This window comes from Colias eurytheme, chromosome 31 (genome assembly GCF_061535395.1).
Source record: "Colias eurytheme isolate Ceu_HAF_F1 chromosome 31, ilColEury1 Martin Lab GWU primary, whole genome shotgun sequence".
NCBI lineage: Eukaryota > Metazoa > Arthropoda > Insecta > Lepidoptera > Pieridae > Colias > Colias eurytheme.
The window spans coordinates 1,671,869-1,687,846 of NC_143010.1; the positions used below are offsets into that span (position 1 = coordinate 1,671,869).

A 15,978-nucleotide genomic window follows, 5' to 3' on the forward strand; every position below is an offset into this window, starting at 1 on the left:
TCATTAAATATTTTGCATTTTGGACCGAACAAGACAAGTCGAAATTTCATTTTCATTACATGGGCAATTGATGCATTGAAGCAATTGAGGCATTGATGGACAAATAAAAACCACATTTTCATACAAAACATTTATTCACATTTTACTACTCGGTAATAATCTCATTGCTTCCCTGTACCCAGTGTCACTTGCTCCAGCTACCGTAGAAAAATGTATAGGGTCTGTCGCTTCTCCCGCGAACAAAACTCTTGGTGTTCCGGATGAGTCCAGCAATGGGGCTCCTAAGGTCTCTCTTGCGTGAGGATAGCTTGGAGTGTTTAAATTATCGAAGGTATAACTGCCCCGTGTGTACGGATTACTATACCATTTTGACCTGTACAATAATAAGTAGTTCAAGTATGTCATTTTGTACTGTATCAATATTTTATATTGTAGTAAATAATACATTTTTTAATGGTGAATAAAATTATGAAATAAATACGAGATACAAACGAGTGACAAACAGAAAAAATAATATTCTCGTTTGACCTGAGATAGTGAGATCGACAACAGAAATAAAAAAAGCTTGAGAAGTGTTATGGTCTTATGAGATACCTGCAGGGGCGCCGACTACGTGGGTACTCGGGTGCTCCAGCACCCACGAGAGGTAAATAGTGGGTGCCGAGCACCCACGAGGTCCACGACTATGAATATTTAAAATAATTATTCTCATCTTTTAACAAAACCCGCGCGATCTAAATAATAAAAATAATTATTATTAAACGTAATACGCGCGCCTAGAAACAAACCTAACCGCTCGTGCCGGACTTGGACTCCATCTCCAGGAGCACCCACGAGAATTTTAAAAACCCGGCGCCCCTGGATACCTGGATGGAACGAAGTTTCTAAAATAACTCTAGATTTCTATGCGAGAGTGAGAGAGAGACAGACAGATAAACACGCGAACGCCGCACGGCTTAAAACGATAGAAAAAGTGTCGTTACACTTAATTCCGTCTAGCCCCCTTTCGCAACGCGCGATAAGGAACTTCGTTCCAATAAGTTTTTCTATGTTTTCATAAATTTAAGCTAGAATTATAGAAATACGCTTTGCTTTTGGTCCGCACGTGCAAGGTGGTGCAAGTTTATAATATTAGGCTGCGTTTCCATCTGCAAGAAAACTTCCGCAAGAAATGTCCGACAGTCTGTCTGACAGCAACTTGCAAGTCTACTTGCAGGTGGAACCGCGGAATTAGACTTGCAAGCTACTGCCAGACAGACTGTCGGACTTTTCTTGCGGAAGTTTTCTTGCAGATGGACAGGCGGCATTAGTAAATATTGTCAAAGGTCGATATTTTTTACTTCTAATAGACACTTTTCACAGAGGTAATCACGATAGTGTACGCGGAGCCTAATTAATTTTATAATTGCCGTAATGGTGGTAAAAATTGACGATCATTAATTGTTGGGCCAACACGGTCCATCGTGAAGAGGGCCCGTTAGAAAAATATTAATATGCTTATAAGGGATGATGATGATGATTTACTTACCTGAGCATTCCCGTTGGTTCTGGTATATTATACTTCTTGCCCATAAAGTTTCGAAGTAACTCCATACATTTTCTTTTCACGACCTCATCTGGTAATGTTTCCTGTATGGGAAATTATTTTAAGTTAAATTTGTATAATATTCTTTATATATAAAAGTACTTGTCACTTTGTTTGTCCGCGATGGAATCCAAAACTATTGAACCGATTTTAAATTTGATTTGCACCCCGGGTGCAGTTTGATCCAACTTGTAAGATAGGATAGGTTACATTTCAGTTTATAGTCGCAAAATTATTTTATTGTAAACTAGATTACCGCCCGCGGCTTCGCCTGCGTTTTCATAGGAAAACCTGCATAGTTCCCGTTCCCGTGGGATTTCCGGGATAAAATCTATCCTATGTGTTAATCCAAGTTACCCTCTATATGTGTGCTAAATTTCATTGTAATCGGTTCAGTAGTTTTTACGTGAAAGAGTAACAAACATCCATACTTACAAACTTTCGCCTTTATAATAGTATTAAGATTATTATTTGTCTATTGCAAGCAAGTCTTAAAAAAAACATGCACCCCTTAAAATAACATTAAAATTATATTTAGTTTCTTGTTTAAAGAACTGCTTTTTCATAAATATTCAATGTGGAATAACTTCAACAGTTGAATATTATAGGATGAGTTAATTTTAGTCAGATAATTTTGTCAAAAACCAAATGCAAAACAAAATCTAAATAAAAAAACGCACTGTCGTACCATATAACACCTAGACTCACAATTGCCATTAGAAGGTCGTAGAAAATGTAACAGTGGCTTTGTGTACAAGGGTAAGCGCATAACTCGAGAACGGCTGAACCGATTTCGATAATTCTTTTTTTATTATATTCCTTGAAGTACGAGGATGGTTCTTATGTAGAGAAAACGTAAATATTATGTACCACGGGCGAAGCCGGGTCGGACCGCTAGTATATTATATAAACTGAGGAAGTGGCATGGAATTATATATACTGTACTAGTATGTCTATATTTCCGTGGGTAGCTGCATACGCGTAAAAACACGTTCCGTTTGAAGTCAGCCAATTTAACTTGGTTGCGTTTAGTCATTCACGTTGCCATCTCTTTTCGGCTAATGATTTAAATGTAGGTACATTCTATCTTTGTCTAACGCGAACAGTTTTTTGTTGGTTTTTACTACTTTGTTTGCATATACCTCATATACATCAGTTTATATATTATTATTATGTAGGTATTCTAAGTTTGCCAATTAAAAATTCAATTACATTCTATCTTACATTCTATACTGACCATTTTGCTCTCATCCCCACTAGTCCATAGAGTTAACGTATTATTTGAACCCGTAGGGTTGCTAGCTCCGATAATTCTAGTTATCCAATAATCTTGCTTAGACACTTTTGCTATGTCCTCCAACCTCCATAGGAAGCTGAAGAACAGTAATTTCTTGTCACTCCATGGTTTGTCTAATTTCAAAACGATTTTATCCATGACGCCCATAGACATTTTATCTATGACTGTCCTTTTCTCTATTGGCAACGCGGGTTCAAATAATTTTTCATGTCTGGAATCACCAAATTTGTATCAATGATTCGATAAGAGTCAACATTAAGTTTAAACCACGTTTAAACATTATCTAGTAAAAGAAACCGTTACGATGTGGTTAAAATCTACGAACTAGCATTTACCTTTACATGAACTATTAAAATCAATACTAATAAATAGCCCTATAAACGAATGAATGAATAATACTCACCGTTCCTTTAAAACACCCAACGACACGGTGACGATAACATGTCGTGCGGTGTAACTCTGTCCTCCTTCACACTCTATTAAAACATTGCCTGTACTATTACGTGGCCATATAATCCTTTTTACCGGCGAATTTAGTTTAATTTCTAGGTTTGGCAACCCTGGTCCGTTGTTGTATGTGTTCTGAAATATTGCATTAATTATTAATTTGGAGTTCTATGTACCTATTAGAAATAAGTCAACCGTTAAAGGTAGTGTGTGATGCACAATGAACATACATAATAGTGGCAGAGAAGGTACGCTGAGGCAAACCAGAAAAAGTCACTGTGATCAAAATTATATCTGTACTAGCTTTTGCACGTGGCTTCGCTCGCGTTAAGACGTATTATTTGAGTCACCTTTCAGCCACCTTTGAGTTTATATATTTGGATAGATTATCGGTGATTTTGTGTATTTTTAATTTATAAAACCTACTAAATTAAGGTGGTCGATCAATCGATATTAGGGATTCTACCAATTTCTACCGATTTTTGTGAGGATTTTTGGCATATAAATTTACTGATTTTCTAGAATTAGTTCTGGCAGCACTGAGTCGAGATGTCAATTGCAATTGTCATTTGTCACTCCGTTCACTGTTCAGCAAAGAGTTTATACTTTATTGTATATTAGGCTGTTCAGTTTTCCAGTTTTTCAGCTCTTTGACCATTACCTACCTTATTACCTTACATAAATAATAAATTGGCTCGACTATAATTTACCAAAAGTTTAAACAAATAAAACTTTGGTTCGAAGTTCGAACAAACCAAAATGGATGAAGACAGTGCAGTGGGAATAATTTGTTTCGTTTGCCTGCAGAGTGATGCACCGATCATTAAATTTAAAGAAGAGACCTTGCAGAAGTGCAAATACTCCTTGGCAGTTCGTGTGACGAATGAGTTAAAAGATAAGGACAAAACTTTGCCTACGGAAATTACGGACACATCAATCGGGTACCACAGCACGTGCTACCGTAGTTTTAATGCCATCGGCAAGAAATATAAAGATATTTACAAAGAAGCCAACGCCTCCATTGGGAATGAAAATGCATCTGGAAATATTCCAGAATCAGAGGCAGGAACGAGCACAACGCAAGTGCAATCACCTTGCTCTTCCCAACAAATACCTTCACCAACCTTTGTAAAGTGAGTCTTCTGTAGTTAATTTTGTCACTAATCGTATTTATTTTCAAGTCTATTTCTTGTAACAATAATTAGTTACAGAAATGTTGAACCCTAACTTGTGGCTTTGTTTTATTAGAATTCGTCGAATGCATCGAATTTTTCCCCTGATAATAAATAACACATAATAAAATAAAATAAATAATAAATATTTCAGGACAATTTTCACACACGGCACGATCTGATCCCATACTAAGCTTTCGCTTGTGCTATGGAAACCAGATGGCTGATAAACATACATATGTAATTTTTAAATAAATACTTATATAGATAATTAACACCCAGACACAGAGCAAACATCTATGTTCATCACACAAATATTTGCTCCGGGTGGGAATCGAACCCACAACCTCTGGCTTGGAAGGCAGGGCCACTACCAACCAAGCCAACCGGTCAGTCAAAAAATAAGCTATGTTGTAGTTAATAAATTGATATTGATTATTTTCATATCTTTCTCAGCATCAAATTAGCTGCAGAAGATGGGGACTCAAATACAAAGTCGGATACAGCTGAAGCATGCATATTTTGTAGTAAGAAGTATAAATGTCACAAGCATAGTAAAATCAAACTGAGCAGCACTACAAACTACACAACAATGAACGCTACAAAAGAGTATGCTACAAAGATCAACGACATTGAGTTATTGAAGAAAATCCGCAACAAAATAACCAAATGCCAACCTATCACGTATCATAGGCTATGCAAAGTCTTATATCAAAGTCGTGCTGAAAAATTGCTGAACAACAAATACGGAATGGAATAAAAATCGGGACATGCATGCATCCATAAGATACATAACTCTCGGCATAACATTGAAATCTCTGACAGGTAGCAAAAAGTGTTATCACTTATAAATAAACTTGAAGGCACAAGGAAGCAGATATCAAAATAATATATCACACACACTGTGCCACATAGATTGTTAAGCGAAATGTGTATCTAAATGGATTTTGGCACAGGTAAGCACTTAGTCGTATGTTCATCTCGTGTTCAAAAAAGTTTTCATGGGATATTCAAGTTGTCTTGTATTGACAATGTTATGAATTATTTCGAGGGAATACGGCGAGATTTATAAATATGAGCAAAATCCATGATGTATTGGGTAATAAAATATATCGTGCTTTGTCGGGCCTTCATGTGTTAACGGGCTGAGATATACACCTAATTTTTATCGAAAAGGAAAGAAAAGATCGCCTAAAATTAGAAATGTATCAGGACACTTTGAACATGTTTGAGGAGAAGATAACTTTACTCAGAGGCATTTGTTTGCAGGTAAAATATTTTTATTACAAGCAAATTACAAAATCAATTGTTGTATTTAGCGAATTAATCATTGTGAATATAATTTCAGGCTGTACGAACGAAAAATTGATGAGGCAAATGAACTGAGATTTCATTTCTTCGCGAAATCGTACGCTATTTCCCACACCGGGCAGGATTTCTTTTTACGTCTGGCCCCCTTTCGCAGGCCGCGATAACGAACTTCGTTCCAAAGAATGATTAAATATTTTTTTTTTAAATATGTGTTTGTTTACTCACCAAAGCTAGTTCAAAAAAGGTTTTATACCCATATCTATGCCAGCTGATGTGTTGTGGTCCAGGGTAGTCTTTATAAGCCGACTTTGCACTAACCTCAGTCCAATCATTGGAACCTTGGTGATTATTAACAATGAGGTTCATAAATATTAAAAACTCCTTTAAAAATGTTTCATTGTTTTTCAATTCGGGATATTTTATTTTAATGTGTTCCTTTAATCTGAAAGATAGATTATAAAATAAATTTGATTTTGTTACATGACTGCTTTGGCGCCAACTCGGCTACAACATCATATTATTTTTCTACATTTATAATTTTTTTAATTAGACATGATCGTCATCTATGAAATTCGACTGTGAATTAAGTACAATGTAATTTTTCGACGAAGAATTTTTAAGTTTCTCTAGTATTTAATATATTTTTTAACTACCCACACAATTTTTTCTATTTAGTGTTGCCAATTAAAAATAATACGATGTATCATAGAGCAAAATTTTTCGTATACATATTTTATAAATTTTTATACCTATTTTCATATCTACATCAAAACTACTTCAAAAAATACTAACTTGCCAGTAATTAATTCACCAACAGACAATGGTTTCTCCGACCCTTTGACAGCTTCCTCATAACAGAACGTTACTAGTTCGGAAATCAACGTATTATTGCCCAAACTTCCATCTGATCTGTACACATCGAACTCCAATTGCTGGTCTAGTAATGGTATTTTATTGTGTATGGCCAATTGGTATATGCGATTGTTTTCTGTACCCTCTATCCTGGAAAATAATTGATGTTCTATTATTTTATAGGCTAGTGATTGGTAGGCCTATTTGAACCATATTCATTATGCATTAATTACGCATAAGATAGTCGATTTTATTTGTGTTTCTAATTTTCGAGGGGAGGAGTCACTTCTTAATACTCATATGAAATATTATAATAGTGTATTATTTGAGCGTACTTCCAGTTTACTTCTGAAATATATTTAATACTATAGTCCTTTCCACCTAAGATGATTTCTGTGACACATCGATTTTTGACACGTGTAGAGATGTCGGTTACTGAAATCGTATCAATTGTTTCCGATAATCGATAATATTCTATATGGAAATGAAATCGATTTGAATAAAGTACCAAAATTAGTTTTTTCGGCATTTCGCCAACAATTAACTAAGGAAACTTAGCAAACAACAGCAACTAAAAGTCAACAATAACAATTAGTAACAATAACAGAATACCACGTAAAGTGTCAATATAAAAATGCAACTTGTATACAAGGCTGACGCACTCGTACAGACGATTGACTCGATTGACAAACGATCACAAGATGGGCGCTGATTATATGATTTTCCAACTCTATGATTTTTCAACGATCCATTTCATGTACACGAATTGCGTAGGTATTATATTTTTGTGTTATTTTATTTTATTTTTCATTATATTAAACTAAACAATACTGTTTTTGATTTATAAGCTTAAGATGTTTCATTTTTATATTTTTGGTAATAATGCCGCCATAAAATAAAAATATTATGCACTAAAATTATTTTGACTTTTTAAACATAAAATTCGTAATTCGGAACACGATGAAGTGTCACAGGAATCATCATAGGTGAAAAGGACTATAATTATAATATATCAATAGTACTTATTAGTACAATTGTCGTCTAACAATAATAAAAAAAATTAAAATGTAACTTTAAAACGTCTATCCGATCAAAATACCCCCTATTTCTTTTTTATTTCAAAGCTGGAAGCACTCACCATTCAGCCCCCTCCTCTACTAGCCCATCGCCAAACGGCACGGTCTTCACTCTACCCCCTATTCTGTCCATAGCCTCAAGGCCCAGCACTCGCTTGCCGGCCCGCGCGAGTGTAGACGCAGCCGTCACCCCGGCGGAGCCGAGACCGACGATAATCGTATCGTATGGCATGGCATGACTGAAATGATGATTATAATCGCCCGCTTTGTCTAAAACCTAATAAATTATATATTAAAACCTTCCTCTTGAATCACTCTATCTATTAAAAAAAACCGCATCAAAATCCGTTGCGTAGTTTTAAAGATTTAAGCATACAAAGGGACATAGGGACAGAGAAAGCGACTTTGTTTTATACTATGTAGTGACTAGAATTCCGCCCTCAGCTTCGTCCGATCAAAGAAAAACCCGCTTAGTTCCCGTTCCTGTAGCCGTATCACAGAATATATTATAATAGTACTACGTACAGAAGGTTAACTCCCTAAACAAAAGTCAACTTTAGGCATAAATGATAGTTAGCTGCATAGCTATAATAGCTCAGGGTTGAAAGTGAAACCCCTTTTCTTGTTCTGGGTCTTCAGCTACATACCAAATTTCATTGTAATCAGTTTAGTAGTTTTTACGTGAAAGAATAACAAACATCCATCTATCCTCACCAACTTTCGCGTTTATAATATTAGTAAGTAGGCTGTAGGATTTTTAAATATTAAATTACATGATGATTGTAAATAATTGATTAACTATTACGAAAACCGTGTCAACCAATAATTTTTTATATTATATTTATTACACTTACAAAGTCGCACATACAGGGGAATTTCGCTAGCGAAGCGTGAAAATTCACAACACAATTATTTTTCAATGTTAACCTGAAATAAAGCTCGTAACCTGAATTTTGTTGTAATTTTTTCTTGCTATATAGTTTACTAGCTGTTGCCCGCAGCTTCTCCTGCGTGAAATGATTAATTTTCATGGTCCAAACTTTGAACATTTGTTGGGCCAACGCTGTCCATTGTGAATTGGACCCATAAAACTAAATCACAACGTATGAACTTATATACTAATCCTTATAAACTATACTAACAAGTTTTAAAAACATACCCAAAGTTGGCCAGCCCCATAACGGCCAGCATTCGAATTGACATCCACACTTGCATCCACATCACGACTGATTTCACACGAGACAACTCATACATGTGTAAAGTTCAGAGTTATATATCCTTTAGTCATTCAATTAAAATAATGTCGTCATTCAATTAACACGCTAGTCATTCAATAAAAGAGATAACTGCGACATATCGCACTATAATATTCAACAGCATCCAGCGTTTTTTATTGAATAAACCTTCATTGAGTTGTTATTACATTTTGGACATGTTTAACTGAGATGATTAAATGAAATCGAAATAGAAACCAGTTGGTATAGCATGCCATAGATATCTGATACCACAATATACAGATACAACCAGTAGGTAAACTTCATACAATTTGTTCGAAATGGCTCACGTACCTACACAAGCGTGTTTACGAGAATCGTAAGGATATCATCACAATAATTGACAGTTAAAAGAATATCGTAAACACGCTTGATTGTGTGCGTGAGCCATTTCGAATGTGTTTGTACATGAAGTTTCCCTACTGGTTGTATGTGTATATTGTGCTGATACCATCTTGTGTTTGATTTTACGCAAATTTATTGCATTAGACGAGCTATCCGTGCTCGCTGCAAAGTGTGCGAATCGTTGAGTTAGTAATAAATCGTGTTTCAAATCAAAAGTCTTTAATTTATTTATTACTAGCTTTCCACCCGCGGCTTTGCCCGCGTTTTCAAAGAAAAACCCGCAGAGTTCCCGTTCCTGTGGGATTTCCTGGATAAAACCTATCCTATGTGTTAATCCAAGTTACCCTTTATATGTCTGCTAAATTTCATTGAAATCGGTTTAGTTGTATTTTATGTACCTATACAAATCAGATAAAATTGATTTATTTTATTCTTATTCTATTCTTAAAAATCATTTGTATGTTATCAAATCAGCATATAGAAATAATAGTTTATTGAAAAGTTGCATTGAGAGTTGTGTTTCTCAGAGGATGCAATTTTCTACCAACTATTATATTATTATCTATGGTTTCTAGTTTTCTACTAATCCCCTTGAATTAAAATTTAAATCAAAGTTTATGGGCCGCCGCGGCCAGTATTAAAAAAATTATACTATGTTATTAAATTATAAAATTTTAAAATTTCGCAGCGGCCATGTTAAAAAAAAAAGAATTTCCCGCGTATCTCCGAAACTAGCAACCCTACAGAAAATTTTCACAGAACAATAATCGTAGCAAATCAAATAATCATATAATTTTTTACATCATTATTTCTATTATTTTTTATCTTTAAAGTTTAAACCAATAATAAAAATTGGAATGTTTGTTTTTAATATTGAAAAAAATTTTTTTTTACTGAATGCATAATATGTAACTACATGTATCAATAAATATGTTTTACAATTTTTTTCTGTCTGTTTGTTCCGGCTAATACCAGGAGCAGCTGGACCGATTTTGACGGGGCTTTCACTGACAGATAGCTGTATAGCTGTTGTTATAAGGAGTAGCTTAAGCAATTTTTGTGACGATTTTATCCCACAGGATTAAAGGGAAAAAATCATTAACGCGCGCGGGTGAAACCGCGGGGCGCAGCTATAGTCGTAAAATGAAAATAGAGAAGTTATAAAAAAAGACAGCAACAAGACAACAGGGCTTAAAATATTGGTAATATTTTTACAAAAAAAAATAATTGAAATAAAAACTAACGATTATTGAAAAATTGTATTAATAAATAAATAAATGTGTAGGTAATGTGCATAGGCTGTGTGAAATTGTGTTTTCTTTACTGTGACGTCATATTCATACCAAACAAGAACTAAAAATAAGACAGGCCATGAGTTGAAAAAGGTATAAATAATACAAATAACTCAGGAATTAACAATTTATTTTCCAACAGCAAACACAATTTTACGTTTAGATTTTACACTAGATATATGTAATCATAAATCTAAAAAAAAACATTGATCTGAGTAAATATTACCGCTACATACACAATACTAAACGAAATTGATTTTCAATTAAAATTTATTTCATTACTAACAAAATTTCTATTAAAAACATATTTTATTACCGATTCGAAAAACGCGGCAAATGCCTGCAGATAACGAAAATGAATTCATTTTTATTCGTAAACATTCTCTGTATATCTGTGGCGTACAAAATTCCTGATTTAAAAGAAAATATCGAAAATATAGATAATAAAACACATTTAAAATATGGAAAAGTACAAAAAGCGTGTTCCCAGATAGATATTATTTGTAAAACTAACGATTCAAGGGTATGTTCTGTGAGATTATTTGGCGGGAAGCTGGAGTATAAGGATTTTTTAAATTCGTGTTATCATTCCATGACTAATATGTGTAATAATCCTGATAATGGTACGTTTTTGTTACTATTGGTATTAAATATTGAATGTGAAATTACCAAATTCAACAAAAAGGCCGCGTTTCATTGTTACGTGGTAACAATATTGTAATCTTTGAAATAATGTTTCTTATTTGTTGAGATAGTTGTTAATAATCTCAATAGATGGCGCGGGGTGTCCCTTAGGGCGTATTCAGAAAGAAAGCTTGAAACTTATAAGCGCTTATAAGCGCTTATCGGCGCTTATAAGCGCTGGTAACCCGCGCAGGATAATATATGAACATGCGCTTATAAGCGCTGATCGGCGCCGACAAGTTTGTTGAAACTTGTTGGAACTTGTCAGCGCTTATAAGCGCATGTTCATATATCTTTCTTTCTGAATACGCCCTTAGACACATTCAACTGAAATAATAAATTCGAATTTCGATTTGTGATTCGATTGATCTGGCGGGATCACGGATAACCGAGTTGGTGAAGCCCCGGATTGGCGGAAGACGCGGCCTCGAATCCCGCCTTGAGATCGAATTTTTTCAATTATTTAAAATAATTCTTACATTTTTTTTAATAAAATTACTATTCTAGAATATTATATAATTGTATCTGGTACATGCAAGGACTTTCTCAATTCGCGTAGAAACAGTCCAATAGAAGTACTGAATAATGCAACATCAGGCAAAAATACAACAATGCCATCAAAACCAGCCCAACCCACTACTTTAAAACGTGAGTATGTAACATAACAAAGTATGGAATATTTTAGATTACACTTATAGCTTTCCGCCTTGTGTACAATTTAATAAAATATATTCTAAAATCTTCCTCGAGAATCACTCTATCTACTGAAAAAAGCGTGTGTATTGTGTGTCGAGCACACGTGTTAGAAATGAAACTTCTTTGGAAAGATTCCATGCCATGAAATGATCTTGAAATTTTACTCTCAGCACGCCTAAAGACGTTTCATTTCAAAGACCATCAAAATCTGTTGCGCAGATTATAGATCTAAGCATATAGAGACACAGACGACGGAAAGCCACTTTTGTTATTAATTATAGCTCTCAATACTTCTACCCTCCATAGCTCTCTTTTAAACAGCGTTGGGTTTTGTACCGCTCTATTATGTATTCTGTGACCTCTAGCCTATTGTCGATGGTCTATTATCTATTGTGTATGGTCCACAGATAAAATACTACGTTCAGAAACGACACTAAGCACTCTGTACGACATTGAAACAGCGTTCGACTATCACACATGCCCGTATTCATGCCCAAATGCGTATGACCCAGTATGCGTGGCTGTGAACAGAGGACATGGATTGTATTTTAAGTTTTATACATTTGTCAATCATTGCGCTGGTGATCTGTACTATTGTAAGCATTGGCAAGGTAAGACAATGGACGTTTGTATAAGTTTGTAAGGTTATAATCTCTTTATACAGGGTGTAATCGTTAAGTGTGCACAGGCGATTAAACTGATATCGAAAGTACTTAACCTAATGAGTAAAATTGCTTTAACTGCTAATTGTTCGCATGCACCGCTTCTACGTCAGTTTATACATCTATTCTACGTCATTAGTCTATTTAAAAGTCTACATCTTACTAAAACAACACCTTTCAGAGTTCAGTCCACCACCCGATGAAGGAGAGATGGTCAAAAGTTCTCCATTGAGTTGGTCATTGTGTGCTGCATACAAGTAAGTAATAATATAGTTAAAAATATATTAAAGGCAGATAGCGATCCGCCCGCGGTTTCGTCTGCGTAGACATAGAAAAACTCACATTATAGATGTAGTTCCCGTTGCAACTTCCAATGGAATTTCCTGGAATAAATTTATAACTATGTTTTGCTTGCGCCTCAAGTTATTTTGGTACAAAATTTCATCCAAATCGGTTCAGCAGTTAATGAGTGAAGGAGTAATAAAGATACAAATTTACGCATTTATAGCTTTCGCGTTTCCATACAAAATCACGCATAATTTCCGTTCCAATTAATTTTCTGGGATTAAAACTATCCGATGTGTTAGGTAATATATTATCCATATTTCAGATACATTCAGTTTGCTCGATTTGGAGAAGTGACGTCATCGATGGGATATTACGGTTGGCTTGCAGGGGACCACAAGTAAGTATTACGGTTCATTTACATTCTAACCCCACTATGAGCGGCCGTACACAGGCATTTTTATAAGCAGGTGTCATATTTGTATCTAGAGAGATTTGAAATTAAATAAATTTGCATAAAAATTTGTTCGACAGGTACAGTCATATTTTGGAACCACACGAAAGAATATCCGGCTACGGATGAAACAGCACAAGAAATAAATTAATGGAAAACGAGTGTGAATGAAATAGATGATAAATGAAAATCATTACTATTTTTAAATATTTATTTCACTCCATAATACCATGCCTTTGTAATATACTTATATCAATATCATGAACCTCTTGATTCGGATGGTGAATCAAATGCAGTAATATCCTTGCATGTTTCCCCGACTGCCAACCACAGATACTACAAGTCCATACATTCTTCTTCTTTTTACTCTTTTTCTTCCCATGCTTGCTATAAAAATGTTCATCCAACATGTCACTACTACACGCCACATATTCGCAGTCTGTACACGCCTTTTGACCGCGTCTGTGACATTTGACAGCTTCCTCGCTGTCAAACGAGCTGTCACATTTGACACATGTCAAGCCGCCATCTTGAACGTCGGAGTGGAAGCGTTTCGCGTGGAACGCGAAACCACGTTTGTGTTTCGCTATATGATCGCAATGCGGACATTTTAAAGGATTATCTGGCCTATGTATTAACTCGTGTTTCTTTAGATTTTTCTTAGACACGTTTCGATGCGGGCAGTAGGAACATTTATAGGGTTTGCTGCCTTCGTGTCTGCGTACGTGCTCTTCGAAATTCCCTTTATTCGGCGTTGTATAATCACACATGAAGCATTGAAAGGGATTTTCGCCTCTATGCACTTTTAGTATGTGCCTCGTCATTTTTTCGGCCGTTTCTGTGGTGTAGCGACTGCATTCTGGGCAACGTATTTTCCGTGGTCGTATGATTAGTAATTTATTTATGTCGTCCTCTTCGTTTTGACTGAAATTATATCAAAGATTTATATAAGAATATAGTATTAAATAATATAAAAATGCTTTTGAATTATTTCAGGTTTCTTATTTGGCTTTGCTTGAGAAATTGCTTATGAGTGAAAAACTGCTTTTTGCTTTGTAGCTAAGGTATCATTTGATTTGGCTTTCTTATAATATTTGCTATTGAAATGTAACAGGTAATTAACCATATTAAACACACTAATCTCAGGATCTACAGATTTGATTTGAAAAATTCTTTCAGTGTTAGATAGCCCATTTATCGAGGAAGGTTATAGGCTATATATCATCACGCTAAGACCAACAGGAGCAGAGCCACGTGGGTGAAACCGCGAAGCGCAGCTAGTATTATGATAAGATCAGTTAAAATTTGGATTGATCAGAAGCGAGCAGCTTATCACATACATAATAACATATTATATGGATATTGCAAATATCTGAAATAAATAAATTAATGCTATAATTATTATAGAAAATACACCAACCTATCATCGTCGACTTCTTCTTTCACTTCCGTCTTGTCCAATTCCACAGGTACTTCTTGAAACCCGGTAGCTACATCAATGAATACTGGCTGATCATTTCTTGCGTCCATGTTTTACTGCAAAGATATTTATTTATTCATTAAATTGAAAATCCATGTAAATTTTTAATTATGTAATGACGATTCAAAAGTGCTTCTAGAAGTCTAAGTCTAAAATAATATTATGACTCAATTATTTCAATTCACATTCATTAATATTCTGTCTGTCTGAATTGGCTTTAAGAACAGTATGCATGTGATGGTTTAGTCTACTGTCCAACTAATTCTATACACACAAAAGTAGGATAATCTATACTTAATATTATTGGTCCGATTTAAAAATCCTTTTGGCATTGGATAGCCCATTAATTATATATATAAGGCTATAATAGCCTTCCTGGATTAATGGGATGATATATAGGCTATATATCATCATGCTAAGACCAACAGAAGAGGAGCCACGCGGGTCAAACCACAGCTAGTGTAGGATAGGACGTTTTGCCTTTTCATACGAGTCGTGATTAAACTTATGTACAAGAATTTGTTGCCCAGTTGGATTTTGTCATAATTTTGGTTTAATCTTATCACCAATCTGATGATGCATATTCTAACAGAAAGTGCCTTGTATCGATAATATTACGAGTAAAATAATTTATGTATCATAAAAGGGCTTAATTACAAGTATAATAAGAGGGCTTAAAAGTTGATTATATATTAAAAATCTGTATTAAGTTTATCATTTACTTATTGCAACAGGAATATATGAATTCAAATTGATTATTATATTGTTCTGATTTGTTTCATTTCTACTTCAACCGCTATTACTAAGATTACTTACTAGTTCTTCAATAAATAGGTTTCATTGAATAGAGATGCATTAGAAGTTAATTGATAAATTAAATTAAATTCACAGATTCAATTTTTACGGTGTTTGTAAATAAGTGCAAAATAAGTGCAAAATAGTTTGTGACATGTCAATGTCAAATTATAATTATTGTATCCATAGATAATTTTTTTTTTATTTAAGCCTATTCACGTCCCGACTATATTAAAAATTTATGAATTTACAATATGTAATAAATTATTTC

At 34.5% G+C, this 15,978-nt stretch overlaps 4 protein-coding genes across 5 annotated transcripts; 2 read left to right on the plus strand and 2 right to left on the minus strand.

Moving 5' to 3' along the window:
* Positions 1 to 135: 135 nt before the first annotated feature.
* LOC149895383 (spermine oxidase-like) lies at positions 136 to 7,992 on the minus strand. The gene is made up of 7 exons (XM_090118920.1): positions 7,803 to 7,992; positions 6,605 to 6,814; positions 6,038 to 6,254; positions 3,286 to 3,464; positions 2,823 to 3,093; positions 1,529 to 1,629; positions 136 to 373 (listed from the first exon to the last, which is right to left on the minus strand). The coding sequence occupies exons 1-7, from the start codon at positions 7,970 to 7,972 to the stop codon at positions 136 to 138; spliced, it is 1,386 nt and encodes a 461-aa protein (XP_089975046.1). The 5' UTR covers positions 7,973 to 7,992.
* LOC149895384 (uncharacterized) lies at positions 3,948 to 6,015 on the plus strand. 2 transcript variants are annotated; one of them, XM_090118925.1, is made up of 3 exons: positions 3,948 to 4,462; positions 4,958 to 5,770; positions 5,850 to 6,015. In XM_090118925.1, exons 1-2 carry the CDS (start codon positions 4,089 to 4,091, stop codon positions 5,259 to 5,261), a joined length of 678 nt encoding a protein of 225 aa, XP_089975051.1. In that variant the 5' UTR covers positions 3,948 to 4,088; the 3' UTR covers positions 5,262 to 5,770; positions 5,850 to 6,015. The 2 variants fall into 2 exon arrangements, with proteins under 2 accessions (XP_089975051.1, XP_089975052.1); XM_090118926.1 differs by having other exon boundaries at positions 4,958 to 5,457.
* Positions 7,993 to 11,803: 3,811 nt separating the features above from the next.
* Positions 11,804 to 13,625, plus strand: LOC149895385 (uncharacterized). Its single transcript, XM_090118929.1, has 5 exons — positions 11,804 to 11,983; positions 12,439 to 12,642; positions 12,875 to 12,950; positions 13,304 to 13,378; positions 13,513 to 13,625. The coding sequence occupies exons 1-5, from the start codon at positions 11,947 to 11,949 to the stop codon at positions 13,559 to 13,561; spliced, it is 441 nt and encodes a 146-aa protein (XP_089975055.1). The 5' UTR covers positions 11,804 to 11,946; the 3' UTR covers positions 13,562 to 13,625.
* LOC149895386 (uncharacterized) lies at positions 13,401 to 15,841 on the minus strand. Its single transcript, XM_090118928.1, has 3 exons — positions 15,729 to 15,841; positions 14,853 to 14,968; positions 13,401 to 14,356 (listed from the first exon to the last, which is right to left on the minus strand). The coding sequence occupies exons 2-3, from the start codon at positions 14,960 to 14,962 to the stop codon at positions 13,648 to 13,650; spliced, it is 819 nt and encodes a 272-aa protein (XP_089975054.1). The 5' UTR covers positions 14,963 to 14,968; positions 15,729 to 15,841; the 3' UTR covers positions 13,401 to 13,647.
* Positions 15,842 to 15,978: the final 137 nt, after the last annotated feature.

Excerpts from the sequence above, each read along its gene's own strand:
- LOC149895384 (XM_090118925.1), top strand. The coding sequence starts at position 4,089 with ATGGATGAAGACAGTGCAGTGGGAATAATTTGTTTCGTTTGCCTGCAG. Across the intron at positions 4,463-4,957 it reads CCTTCACCAACCTTTGTAAA|CATCAAATTAGCTGCAGAAG; the intron begins GTGAGTCTTCTG and ends TATCTTTCTCAG.
- LOC149895383 (XM_090118920.1), bottom strand. The coding sequence starts at position 7,972 with ATGCCATACGATACGATTATCGTCGGTCTCGGCTCCGCCGGGGTGACG. Across the intron at positions 3,465-6,037 it reads CCTTTTTTGAACTAGCTTTG|AACACATACAACAACGGACC; the intron begins GTGAGTAAACAA and ends GCAATATTTCAG. Across the intron at positions 1,630-2,822 it reads GTGGGGATGAGAGCAAAATG|GAAACATTACCAGATGAGGT; the intron begins GTCAGTATAGAA and ends TTTCCCATACAG.
- LOC149895385 (XM_090118929.1), top strand. The coding sequence starts at position 11,947 with ATGCCATCAAAACCAGCCCAACCCACTACTTTAAAAC. Across the intron at positions 11,984-12,438 it reads CCAACCCACTACTTTAAAAC|ATAAAATACTACGTTCAGAA; the intron begins GTGAGTATGTAA and ends TATGGTCCACAG. Across the intron at positions 12,643-12,874 it reads CTATTGTAAGCATTGGCAAG|AGTTCAGTCCACCACCCGAT; the intron begins GTAAGACAATGG and ends AACACCTTTCAG.
- LOC149895386 (XM_090118928.1), bottom strand. The coding sequence starts at position 14,962 with ATGGACGCAAGAAATGATCAGCCAGTATTCATTGATGTAGCTACCGGG. Across the intron at positions 14,357-14,852 it reads GAAGAAGTCGACGATGATAG|TCAAAACGAAGAGGACGACA; the intron begins GTTGGTGTATTT and ends ATATAATTTCAG.